The sequence below is a fragment of the Manis pentadactyla genome, chromosome 5 (assembly GCF_030020395.1).
Source record: "Manis pentadactyla isolate mManPen7 chromosome 5, mManPen7.hap1, whole genome shotgun sequence".
In the NCBI taxonomy this organism is placed as follows: Eukaryota; Metazoa; Chordata; class Mammalia; order Pholidota; family Manidae; genus Manis; species Manis pentadactyla.
The window spans coordinates 156,466,069-156,479,228 of record NC_080023.1 but is presented as its reverse complement, the minus strand read 5'-3'; the positions used below and the strand labels follow the sequence as shown (position 1 = coordinate 156,479,228).

General features: G+C 39.3%; 1 protein-coding gene across 4 annotated transcripts in view; it reads left to right on the top strand.

Moving 5' to 3' along the window:
* LOC118920910 (ubiquinol-cytochrome-c reductase complex assembly factor 1) overlaps positions 1 to 13,160 on the top strand; it is a 143,483-nt gene that overhangs the window by 81,551 nt on the left and 48,772 nt on the right. For all 4 annotated transcript variants that reach the window (XM_057502939.1, XM_036902466.2, XM_036902465.2 and 1 more), the window contains one exon: positions 11,430 to 11,538. In XM_057502939.1, the coding sequence (XP_057358922.1) occupies positions 11,430 to 11,538 (109 nt within the window). The remainder of the gene's footprint in view (positions 1 to 11,429; positions 11,539 to 13,160) is intronic.

Genomic DNA, 13,160 nt, shown 5'->3' with positions numbered 1-13,160 from the left:
GTGATTATTGAAAGATATGTACTTATTGCCATTGCAGGCTTTAGATTCGTGGTTGCCACAGGTTCAAGGTTATCTTCTTTAGTATCTTACTGTCTAACTTAACTTGCTTATTGAGCTATTTTTTTTTTTTTTGTAGATAATTATTTTTTATTGAAGGGTAGTTGACACAGTATTACATTACATTAGTTTCAGGTGTACAGGTGTACAACATAGTGATTCAACATTTATATACATGATAATTCTAGGTACCAGCTATCACCATACCAAGTTGTTACAATATTTTGACTATATTCCTTATGCTATACATTACATCCCGGTTAATTATTTATTTCACAATTGGAAGTGTGTACTTTTTTTTTTTTTTTTTTGTGAGGGCATCTCTCATACTTATTGATCAAATGGTTGTTAACAACAATAAAATTCTGTGTAGGGGAGTCAATGCTCAATGCACAATCATTAATCCACCCCAAGCCTAATTTTCGTCAGTCTCCAATCTTCTGAGGCATAACAAACAAGTTCTTACATGGAGAACAAATTCTTACATAGTGAATTAGTTACATGGTGAACATTACAAGGGCAGTCATCACAGAAACTTTCGGTTTAGCTCATGCATTATGAACTATCAGTCAGTTCAAATATGAATACTCTTTTGATTTTTATACTTGATTTATATGTGGATACCACATTTCTCTCTTTATTATTATTATTTTTAATAAAATGCTGAAGTGGTAGGTAGATACAAGATAAAGGTAGAAAACATAGTTTAGTGTTGTAAGAGAGCAAATGTAGATGATCAGGTGTGTGCCTGTAGACTATGTGCTAATCCAAGCTAGACAAGGGCAATAAAATATCCACGTGTGCAGGAGACTTCTCTCAGAACAGGGGGGGTGAGGTTCTAAGCCTCACCTCTGTTGATCCCCAATTTCTCACCTGATGACCCCCCTGCGACTGTGCCTGTCTTAGGTTGTTCCTCCCTTGAGGAATCTTACCCGTCTCTGGCTAACCAGTCATCTTCCGGGGCCATACAGGGAAATGTAAAGTTGGTAAGTGAGAGAGAAGCCTTATTGTTTGAAATGATTAGCTTTTTACTTCTTTGCATATTTATGCCCTGTAGCTTCTATGCCCAGCATTTGTCTTGAGGTATCTTTACCACTTGGAAGAATTATGATACTCGGTAAATTTGATATGAGGCACGAATTCTATTTAAGGGTTGTAATTAGGAAGGAAGAAGAAAAGCTACAGAAGTAGCAGGCGGCAGAAAACATGGGAAGATTGGTTATTTCTTTGACATATCTTCTTGTAGAGTAACTTCAGCATGTATAGGTTTTAAGCTACTACTTAAATTGCACACACACATTAACATAATAGGAGTATAGTTACATCACCAAAGCATACCTGTAATTACCAGCCATCTGCAGTGAAACCAAGAAACCCAGTTAGGCACCTTAGGCATTTGTGAAAACTTATCTATGATATGGTGGATATTGTCCAACTGAACTTGAACAGTCTGAGAGAAATCAGACAAATTAAAACAACCCATTCCTGGGGAATGTTCACATCCCTTATGTTCTTTTAACAGTAAATAGTCTGTAGTTGTAAGATTTTGGAGCGCTACAATTTGCATTTCTCCTAATTCTTGATTGAGTTCCAACAGTATAGATCCAGTCAAATTTGCTGTTTTACTGTATGCACAGGCCAGCTTAGATATCTCCTTCCTCATTCCCATGGCAAGTCCAGGAACTGGTGGGATGAGTGCATCTACAGCTGTAGCAGTGTGTGGATCTTTGTTGGGGTTTTTTGATGATCATCTTCTGGCATGAGTCTTCCAGGGAGTGCTGATGTTGGAAGTTCTTTTTCATATCGTATCTTAGGTTTGCTAATATTTTGTTGAGTATTTTTGCATCTACGTTCATCAGGGATATTGGTCTGTAGTTTTCTTTTTTGGTGGGGTCTTTGCCTGGTTTTGGTATTAGGGTGATGTTAGCTTCATAGAATGAGTTTGGGAGTATCCCCTCCTCCTCTATTTTTTGAAAACTTTAAGGAGAATGGGTATTATGTCTTCTCTGTATGTCTGATAAAATTCCGAGGTTAATCCATCTGGCCCGGGGGTTTTGTTCTTTGGTAGTTTTTTGATTACCGCTTCAATTTCGTTGCTGGTAATTGGTCTGTTTAGATTTTCTGTTTCTTTCTGGGTCAGTCTTGGAAGGTTGTATTTTTCTAGGAAGTTGTCCATTTCTCCTAGGTTTCCCAGCTTGTTAGCATATAGGTTTTCATAGTATTCTCTAATAATTCTTTGTATTTCTGTGGAGTCCGTCGTGATTTTTCCTTTCTCGTTTCTGATACTGTTGATTTGTGTTGACTCTCTTTTCTTCTTAATAAGTCTGGCTAGAGGCTTATCTATTTTGTTTATTTTCTCGAAGAACCAGCTCTTGGTTTCATTATTTTTTGCTATTGTTTTATTCTTCTCAATTTTATTTATTTCTTCTCTGATCTTTATTATGTCCCTCCTTCTGCTGACCTTAGGCCTCATCTGTTCTTCTTTTTCCAATTTCGATAATTGTGACATTAGACCATTCATTTGGGATTGCTCCTCCTTTTTTAAATATGCTTGGATGGCTATATACTTTCCTCTTAAGACTGCTTTTGCTGTGTCCCACAGAAGTTGGGGCTTAGTGTTGTTGTTGTCATTTGTTTCCATATATTGCTGGATCTCCATTTTGATTTGGTCATTGATCCATTGATTATTTAGGAGCGTGTTGTTAAGCCTCCATGTGTTTGTGAGCCTCTTTGCTTTCTTTGTACAGTTTATTTCTAGTTTTATGCCTTTGTGGTCTGAAAAGTTGGTTGGTAGGATTTCAATCTTTTGGAATTTTCTGAGGCTCTTTTTGTGGCCTAGTATGTGGTCTATTCTGGAGAGTGTTGCATGTGCACTTGAGAAGAATTTATATCCTGTTGCTTTTGGATGTAGAGTTCTATAGATGTCTATTAGGTCCATCTGCTCTACTGTGTTGTTCAGTGCTTCCGTGTCCTTACTTATTTTCTGCCTGGTGGATCTATCCTTTGGGGTGAGTGGTGTATTGAAGTCTCCTAGAATGAATGCATTGCAGTCTATTTTCCCCTTTAGTTCTGTTAGTATTTGTTTCACATATGCTGGTGCTCCTGTGTTGGGTGCATATGTATTTAGAATGGTTATATCCTCTTGTTGGACTGAGCCCTTTATCATTATGTAGTGTCCTTCTTTATCTCTTGTTACTTTCTTTGTTTTGAAGTCTGTTTTGTCTGATATTAGTACTGCAACCCCTGCTTTCTTCTCGCTGTTGTTTGCTTGAAATATGTTTTTCCATCCCTTGACGTTTAGTTTGTACATGTCTTTGGGTTTGAGGTGAGTTTCTTGTAAGCAGCATATAGATGGGTCTTGCGTTTTTATCCATTCTATTACTCTGTGTCTTTTGACTGCCTTTAACACTCTTTCCTTGTCCTTGATCTTTGCCATTTTAATTATTATGTGTCTTGGTGTTGTCCTCCTTGGATCCTTTCTGTTGGGGGTTCTGTGTATTTCCGTGGTCTGTTCGATTATTTCCTCCCCCAGTTTGGGGAAGTTTTCAGCAATTATTTCTTCTAAGATACTTTCCATCTCTTTTTCTCTCTCTTCTTCTTCTGGGACCCCTATAATATGGATATTGTTCCTTTTGGATTGGTCACACTGTTCTCTTAATAGTGTTTCATTCCTGGAGATCCTTTTGTCTCTCTCTATGTCAGCTTCTATGAGTTCCTGTTCTCTGATTTCAATTCCATCAATGGCCTCTTGCATTCTATCCATTCTGCTTATAAACCCTTCCAGAGTTTGTTTCATTTCTGCGATCTCCTCTCTGGCATCTGTGATCTCCCTCCGGACTTCATCCCATTTCTCTTGCGTATTTCTCTGCATCTCTGTCAGCATGTTTATGATTCTTATTTTGAATTCTTTTTCAGGAAGACTGGTTAGGTCTGTCTCCTTCTCTGGTGTTGTCTCTGTGATCTTTGTCTGCCTGTAGCTTTGCCTTTTCATGGTGATAGGAATAGTCTGCAGAGCTGGGACGAGTGACGGCTGGAAGAACTTCCTTTCTTGTTGGTTTGTGGCCCTCCTCTCCTGGGAGAACAGCGACCTCTAGTGGCTTGTGCTGGGCAGCTGCGCGCAGACAGGGTTTCTGCTTCCTGCCCGGCTGCTATGGAGTTAATCTCCGCTGTTGCTGTGGGCGTGGCATGGCTCGGGCAGCTGCTCCAAAGTGGTGGAGTCGCGTTGGAGCAGGAGCGGCTGGGAGGCTATTTATCTCCGTAAGGGGCCTCCCTGCTCCCTGCAGCCCAGGGGTTAGGGTGCCCAGAGATCCCCGGATTCCCTACCTCTGGATTAAGTGTCCCGCCCTGCCCCTTTAAGACTTCCAAAAAGCACCCGACAAAACAAAACAACGACCACAAAAAAAAAAAAAAAAAAAAAAAAGGTGGCCACTCGTTTTTCTTTATTCTCCGGCGCCAGCCTCAGGCATCTGCTCACCAGTCTTGCTGCCCTGTTTCCCTAGTATTGGGGTCCCTATCCCTTTAAGGCTTCCAAAAACTGCTCTCCAAAACAAAACAGCAAAAAAAAAAAAAAAAATTGGTCGCTCACTTTTCTTATGTCATCCGGTGCCCGGCCTCTGGTGCCCGCTCACTGTTCTTGCTGCCCTGATTCCCTAGTATCCAGGGCCCCCTGCACACGCACTGTGTCTGCACTCTGGCCCAGATGGCTGGGGCTGGGTGTTCGGCAGTCCTGGGCTCCGTCTCCCTCCCGCTCTGCCTATTCTTCTCCCGCCGGGAGTTGGGGGGATGGGCGCTCGGCTCCCGCCGGGCCGGGGCTTGTATCTTACCCCCTTCGCGAGGCGCTGGGTTCTCTCAGGTGCGGATGTGGTCTGGATATTGTCCTGTGTCCTCTGGTCTTTATTCTAGGAAGAGTTGTCTTCGTTATATTTTCATAGATATATGTGGTTTTGGGAGGAGATTTCCGCTGCTCTACTCATGCTGCCATTTTCCGATCCCCCCTTATTGAGCTATTTTAAACACTGTCTGGTGATTCTTTATTTTTCTCCCTTCTTATTCCTACTCCTCCATTCTTTATATGTTAGTTGTTTTATTCTGTGCTCTTTTGTTTCCTTTAACTGCTTTTGTGGGTAGTTGATTTTATTTTTGCCTTTAGTTAGTATTTGGTTGGTCTGCTTTCTTTGCTGTGATTTTATTTTCTCTGGTGACATCTACTTAGCTTTAGGAGTGCCCCCATCTAGAGCAGTCCCTCTAAAATACCCTGTAGAGGTGGGTTTTGGGGGGCAAATTCCCTCAACTTTTGCTTGTCTGGGAATTGTTTAATCCCTCCTTCATATTTAAATGATAATCATGCTGGATACAGTATCCTTGGTTCAAGGCCCTTCTGTTTCATTGCATTGAATATATCATGCCATTCTCTTCTGGCCTGTAAGGTTTCTGTTGAGAATTCTGATGATAGCCTGATGGGTTTTCCTTTGTAGGTGACCTTTTTCCTTCTCTAGCTGCCTTTAAAACTCTGTCCTTGTCCTTGATGTTTGTCATTTTAATTATTATGTGTCTTGCTGTTGTCTTCCGTGGGTCCCTTCTGTTGGGGATTCTTTGCACTTCCATGGTCTGATCGATTATTTCCTTCCCCAGTTTGGGGAAGTTTTCAGCAATTATTTCTTCAAATACACTTTCTGTCCCTTTTCTCTCTCTTCTTCTGGTACCCCTATAATGTGGATATTGTTCCTTTTGGATTGGTCCCACAGTTCTCTTAATATTGTTTCATTCCTGGAGATCCTTTTATCTCTCTCTGCATCAGCTTCTATGCATTCCTGTTCTCTGGTTTCTGTTCCATCAGTGGCCTCTTGCATCTCATCCATTCTGCTTATAAATCCTTCCAGAGATTGTTTCATTTCTGTATTCTCCTTCCGGACATCATCCCTTAGCTTCTGCATATTTCTCTGCAGCTCCATCAGCATGGTTATGAGCTTTATTTTTAATTCTTTTTCAGGGAGATTGGTTAGGTCTATCTCCATCTCAGGGTTTGCCTCTGTGATCTTGGTCTGTATCAAATTCTTCTGCCTTTTCATGGTGATAGAGGTATTTGTGGGGAGCTGGCGCGTGTGTTGGCTAAGAGAAAGTCCCTTCTTGCTGGTTTGTGGCCTTCCTCTCCTGGGAGAACAGCTACCCCTAGCGGCTTGTGCTGGGTATCTGCATCCAGGCGGGGTTTCTAATTCTTGCCCGGCTGCTGTGGAGCTCCGCGGTTGCTGTGGAGTTAAGCTCCACGGTTGCTGTGGGTGTGGCCAACCTCAGGCTGCTTCTCCAATATGACGGAGCCACGTTGGAGGGGGAACAGGCAGGAGGCTGTTTATCTCCGTGAGGGGCCTCCGAGCTGCGCTGATGCCCAGGGGGTCAGGGTGCCCAGAGTTCCCTAGGGTTCCCAGCTGCTGGGCTAAGTGTCCCAGAATGCTTCCGTCCAGCTGTGGGGTCCCTGTCCCTTTAAGACTTTCAAAAACACTCACTTTTCTTTGTCCCGGGTGCGCCGGCTGCGGGGACCCACTCACAGGTCTTACTGTCCTGTTTCCCTAGTATCCAGCGCCTCACACACTGTGTGTCTGCGTTCTCAGTGCGGATGGCTAGGGCTGGGTGTTTAGCAGTCCTGGGCGCCCTTTCCCACCCGGCTCGGACTCCTCTCCTCCCTCTGGAGCTGGGGTGAGGGGCACTCAGGTCCCGCCAGGCCGCGGCTTATATCTTTTATCCCCTTCGCGATGCACTGGGTTTTTGCAGGTGTAGTTGTAGTCTGGCTGTTGTCCTGTGTCTTCTGGTCTCTCTTTTAGGAATAGTTGTATTTGTTGTATTTTCAAAAATATATTTGGTTTTGGGAGGAGATTTCCGCTGCTCTACTCACACCACCATCTTGGTTCTCCTTCCCAAGTTCTCTACTTTTTGAGGTCATTCATTCCATCATTCGAATCTTTAAAAACTTTCCTGTTGGAAAATTGTTGCTTTCAATATTTGAAGTTGGATAATTGTTTCTCCTTCTGTGGCCTACCGATTGGTTCTGATTCTAACTCTTGGAGAAACAGTATGATAACTTTTCTACACTATTTAAGGCAACTCTTCTGTTTTTCTGCAGGTTAGATATCTTCTGATTTTTCATCTCTCCCTGTTGTGTCTTACAATTTAATGTTCAAAACTATGGACGGTATCAGTATTTCAAGTAGATCTGATCTGTACTGAGTAGAACAAAATCTCACTTTGCACATTGAAGATAATATATTTCCATTATTGTATATAAAAATCACATTAATTTTTTTGGGGGGGCAACCTCATCATTCTCTTCACTCTCTTTGAATATATACCATCAATTTAAGCCTGTAAGGTTTTTTCACACATAGATAGATGTGACTCAGCTATCCTGGACCTCCACAGTTGTTCTTTCAGACCCAAGTTCAGGACCTTAGATTTATACCTGTTCAAATTCATCCTGTTAGACTCAGCCCATTTAAACAGCCTATGGAAGTATTATTTTTGGTTTACAGTTGGGTCATCCAACATACTTGTCTTTCTGCCCAGCTTCTTGTCACCTGCAGATTTGATGTGTTTTCTTTTCTCCATCTTAGTCATTAACAAATATGTTGAGGCAAGCCAGACTAGAGTCATTCCATTGTACCATACTATTGCTACTAGATTTTAATGGTCAGGTTTAATTGTGTATGGAGATAGAATGGCCAATTTAGATAAACTATTCCATAATTATAGTAGGAACTGTCTGTTAGGTGAGTAGTCCTGTTGTATCTGCTTAGTAAGTAATGAGAGATGATAGAAATAAGTATGGTCATAAGAATGAAATTAGGAAACTTGGTGACGCTGTTTATGTATTTTTATAATTAATTATTGTATTTACTAATTAAAAATATGTAATTCTTAAATTCTTATATAAGGTCTTAAGCAAAGAGCCTTCTGGTCGGTTTAGAGGCAGTGTGGTTAGGGAGAGAGCCCTAAACTTGGCTCTGAGATGTTTTACTCGTTTATTTACTCAGTAGGTATATAGTGATTGCCTACTACACTGAAATCCGGAGTATACAATGGTAAAAACAAAATAAAAAACGAAAATCCAGGCTTGATCTTTGCTTTCAAAGGAGCTTACATTCTTTTTTTAAATTATTATTTTATTTTTTAATTAATTTTTTTGCAGGTTTAAAAAATTGTTTTTATTAAGGTATCATTGATACACAATCTTATAAAGGTTTCACATTAGCAATATTGTGGTTACTACATTCACCCATATTATCAAGTCTACCCCCATACCCCATTTCAGTTACTGTCCATCAGTGTAGTAAGTTGCCACAGAGTCACTACTTGTCTTCTCTGTGCTACACTGTCTTCCCCATGATCCCCCCCACTAATCACAATACTTCTCAATCCCCTTCTCCCTCCCTCCCCACCCACACTCCCCCATCCCTCCCCTTGGGTAACCGCTAGTGCTTTCTTGGAGTTTGTGAGTCTGCTGCTGTTTTTTTCCTTCAGTTTTGCTTTGTTGTCATACTCCACAAATGAGGGAAATCATTTGGCACTTAATGTGTCTCTGCCTGGCACATTTCACTGAGCATAATACCCTCTAGCTCCATCCATGTTGTTGCAAATGGTAGGATTTGTTTCTTTCTTATGGCTGAATGGTATTCCATTGTGTATATGTGTCACATCTTCTTTATCCATTCATCTACTGATGGACACTTAGCTTCCATATCTAGGCTATTGTAAATAGTGCTGTGATAAACATAGGGGTACATATGTCTTTTTGAATCTGAGAACTTGTATTCTTTGGGTAAATTCCTAGGAGTAGAAATCCTGGGTCGAATGGTATTTCTATTTTTAGGTTTTCGAGGGACCTCCATATTGCTTTCCACAGTGACTGAATTAGTTTACATTCCCACCAGCAGTATAGGAGGGTTCCCCTTTCTCCACATCCTCGCCAGCATTTGTTGTTGTTTGTCTTTTGGATGTTGGCCATCCTAACTGGTGTGAGGTGATATCTCATTGTGGTTTTAATTTGCATTTCCCTGATGATTAGGGATATGGAGCATCTTTTCATGTGCCTGTTGGCCATCTGAATTTCTTCTTTGGAGAAGTGTCTGTTCAGATCCTCTGCCCATTTTTTAATTGGATTATTTGGATTTTATTTGTTGAGGTGAGTGAGCTATTTATATACTTTGGATGTCAAACCTTTATTGGGTGTGTCATTTATGAATATATTCTCCCATACTGTAGGATGCATTTTTGTTTTACTGATGGTGTCGTTCTCTGTACAGAAGCTTTTCAGCTTGATATAGTCCCACTTGTTCATTTTTGCTTTTGTTTCCCTTGCCCAGGGAGATAAGTTCATGAAGAAGTTGCTCATGTTTATGTCCAAGAGATTTTTGCCTATGTTTTTTTCTAAGAGTTTTATGGTTTCATGACTTACATTCAGGTCTTTAATCCATTTTGAGTTTACTTTTGTGTATGGGGTTAGACAATGATCCAGTTTCATTCTCTTACATGTAGCTGTCCAGTTTTACCAACACCAGTTGTTGAAGAGGCTGTCATTTCCCCATTGTATATCCATGGCTCCTTTATCGTATATTAATTGACCATATATTTTTGGGTTTATATCTGGACTCAATAGTCTGTTCCATTGGTCTACGGGTCTGTTCTGTTCTTGTGCCAGTACCAAATTATCTTGATTACTATGGCTTTGTAGAAGAGCTTGAAGTCAGGGAGCGTAATCCCCCTCTGTTTTGTTCTTCCTTCTCAGGATTGCTTTGGCTATTCGGGGTCTTTTGTGGTTCCATATGAATTTTAGAACTATTTGCTCTAGTTCATTGAAGAGTGCTGTTGGTTTTTTGAGAGGGATTGCATTGAATCTGTAGATCGCTTTAGGCAAGATGGCCCTTTTGACAATATTGATCCTTCCTATCCATGAGTATGGGATGTATTGCCATTTATTGGTATCTTCTTTAATTCCTCTCATTAGTGTCTTGTAGTTTTCAGGGTATAGGTCTTTCACTGTCTTGGTTAGGTTTATTCCGAGGTATTTTATTCTTTTTGATGCAGTTGTGAATGGAATTGTTTTCCTGATTTCTCTTTCTGCTAGTTCATCATTAGTGTATAGGAGTGCAACAGATTTCTGTATATTATTTTGTATCCTGCAACTTTGCTGAATTCAGATACTAGTTCTAGTAGTTTTGGAGTGAATTCTTTAGGGTTTTTTATCTACAATGTTATGTCATCTGCAAACAGGGACAGTTTAACTTCTTCCTTGCCAATCTGGATGCCTTGTATTTCTTTTTGTTGTCTGATTGCTGTGGCTAGGACCTCAGTACTATGTTGAATAAAAGTGGGAAGTGGGCATCCTTGTCTTGTTCCTGATCTTAAAGGAAAAGCTTTCAGCTTCTCACTGTTAACTATGATGTTGGCTGTGGGTTTGTCCTATATGGCCTTTATTATGTTGAGGTACTTGCCCTCTATGCCCATTTTGTTGAGAGTTTTTATCATGAATGGATGTTGAATTTTTTCGAATGCTTTTTCGGCATCTATGGAGATGATCATGTGGTTTTCGTCCTTCTTTTTGTTGATGTGGTGGATGATGTTGATGGCTTTTCTAATATTGTACCATCCTTACATCTCTGGAATAAATCCTACTTGATCATGATGGAATTTCTTTTTGATGTATTTTTGAATTCGGTTTGCTAATATTTTGTTGAGGATTTTTGCATCAATGTTCATCAGGGATATTAGAGCTAATAGGTTTTAACATAGTGTATCTGAAACAGTATTTTAGCATGTAAGCAATATAAAAAATTTGTGATATTTTTATTGAACTAAATATTTGATCTTTTAAATACATACTATATCTCAGTTTTCTACTTTTCGTATTTATAGTGTTCAATAACCACAGACAGCTAGTGGCTTCTGTATTAGATAGCACAGTAGTATACCCAGCTTTACAGTCTAGTCTGTGGTGCTGGAAAAATTACTTTGCTTTTGTAGGACTCCTTGTTTTCATCAGCAAAACAAAGGATTTAGACTTGCTTATCATCTAACAACTAAATGTGGTCCATTTCCTCTATGGAAGAGCCTTCTGAGGTGTTCTAAATAATCTGTGTCTTGATCTGGGTGGTGCTTACATGAGTGTATATTCATCAAGCTGTATACTTAAGATTTATGTACTTTACAGTATCTGTGTTATAATGCCTCAATAAAAGCTTTGTTTTGTTTTTTAAATAAGATCAATTACAGTTACTTGATTCTTAGTCTTTTGCTGAAATCCCTGAAATGAGCTGATCTTCCATGGAAATGTGTGATGTGAAAAATGCAAACAGCAAGTAACTCTTTTATGTTTTCTTCCCACCCAGGATGTGTCTAGTCCGAATGAAGCAGGAAGGCCGGAGCGGGAAGTACATGTGCCGTGTCATAGTTCATTTTATGTGGGAGGATGTTGAGCAGCGTGGCAGAGTCATGGGGGTAAGTGAATGCTATCAGATTCTGGTCCTGGAATTGAATTCCAGGATTGCCTGACTTGAGTTGAAGTTTTATCTGAAAAAGAAGTAAACAAAATTTATTGATGTTTTATAGAAGTCATACATATTCACATTGCTTTCAGATTTCTGTGAAATGCTGCCTAAGGTCAAGTGATAATTCAGCTAGAGTTGCACCTCCCCCTATGGAAACTGACAAGCCACAGACACTTTATGTGTTTGCACCTATTATTGTGATTTTTCAGTATAGGACATCCTGTATATGGAGATGGAATTATTAAGCACAGTCGTGGTGATCAGAGGGCTGGATTTGGTGAATGGAGGAAATCAATTAGTAATCCAATTTATGACTGTATGCCTTTGTCACCAGTTTAGTGTTCGAATCAGTCCTCCTCTAAATTAGTTCAAATGAGAAGAACCTGGCATGGGGCCTGCATTGTTCTCGGGAATTGAAAAACAAGATCCTCGATCACTAATAACCTAGAATACTTAGCAGTGTGTCTACTGAAAATGTATGCTAGTACATTTAATAATTAACCAGAGGAAGAAGAATATATAACTTAGAATGTGATGACAATAGAAAAATGAAAGCAAAATATTAGAATACTGTTGGTTATATAAATAATAACTTCTTCCTTTGTATGTATTGTATATTTTATGTGGCTAGAGCATGTTTTAGAATGTTGTAGTTCCTTGTTTTTTCCCATGTCATTGCCTTGCACTTTGAGAGCTTCTAAAGCAGAACCATCAGATGAAGTCATGAAATGGGTTAATTTGGTTTCTTTCATTACTGAGCAAAGTTCTCCCTGTAGACCAAGAAGTAAACAAAATTTATTGATGTTTTATAAAAGTCACATATTCACAGAATAAAAATTAAACAGTGAAAAACTTTTAATGTGAAGTGTCTTTTTCCCAGTTCAACTCTGCAGAAGTATGATTTTTGAGTCATTATGTATCCCTGTAGTTGTTTTCTATACAAATACAAATGTATATTCTTTTAAGGTAAAACCAATGGGCTTCTAATATAAACACTGTTTTGAATCTTGACTTTTTTTACTTAATATGTTGGATATGTTTTTATTTTAGTTTTTAAAAAATTCATAATATTTTAACTAAGACTGAAATCCCTTTAATCATCAATCTCAATCATGGCCAGTGACCTCCATTCAAGAAGTAATCACTGTTTCCATTTAGTATACATATTTTAAGACCTTTTCCTATGTTGCCTATAGAAAATATGTGGTATTGGTTTTGTGTGGGTATACTTTATTATATATGATATTCTCTGTGTACCTATGTACAATTTTCTTTTTTTCATTTAACAATGTTTCTTGGAAATCTTCCGAAGCTGCATAGGAGTTAAATGAGAGATCCTTTTTACTTTCATTTATTGTAATTATTTTCACACAGTCCTGTGTTATTGTCTAATGATATCATGTACTTGCTCTGTGTGTAAAAATTATAGTCTTTGAGACTAAATCATGAAAATGATGGTACTGAAAATTTGGGTTGAGGGTATTTCCAAATTCTCTTGTCTTTGGAGGAACTAAACGTGTAAGAAGTACAGTAGACATGGGTTCACCTGAATATCTTCAGATATCTTTACAT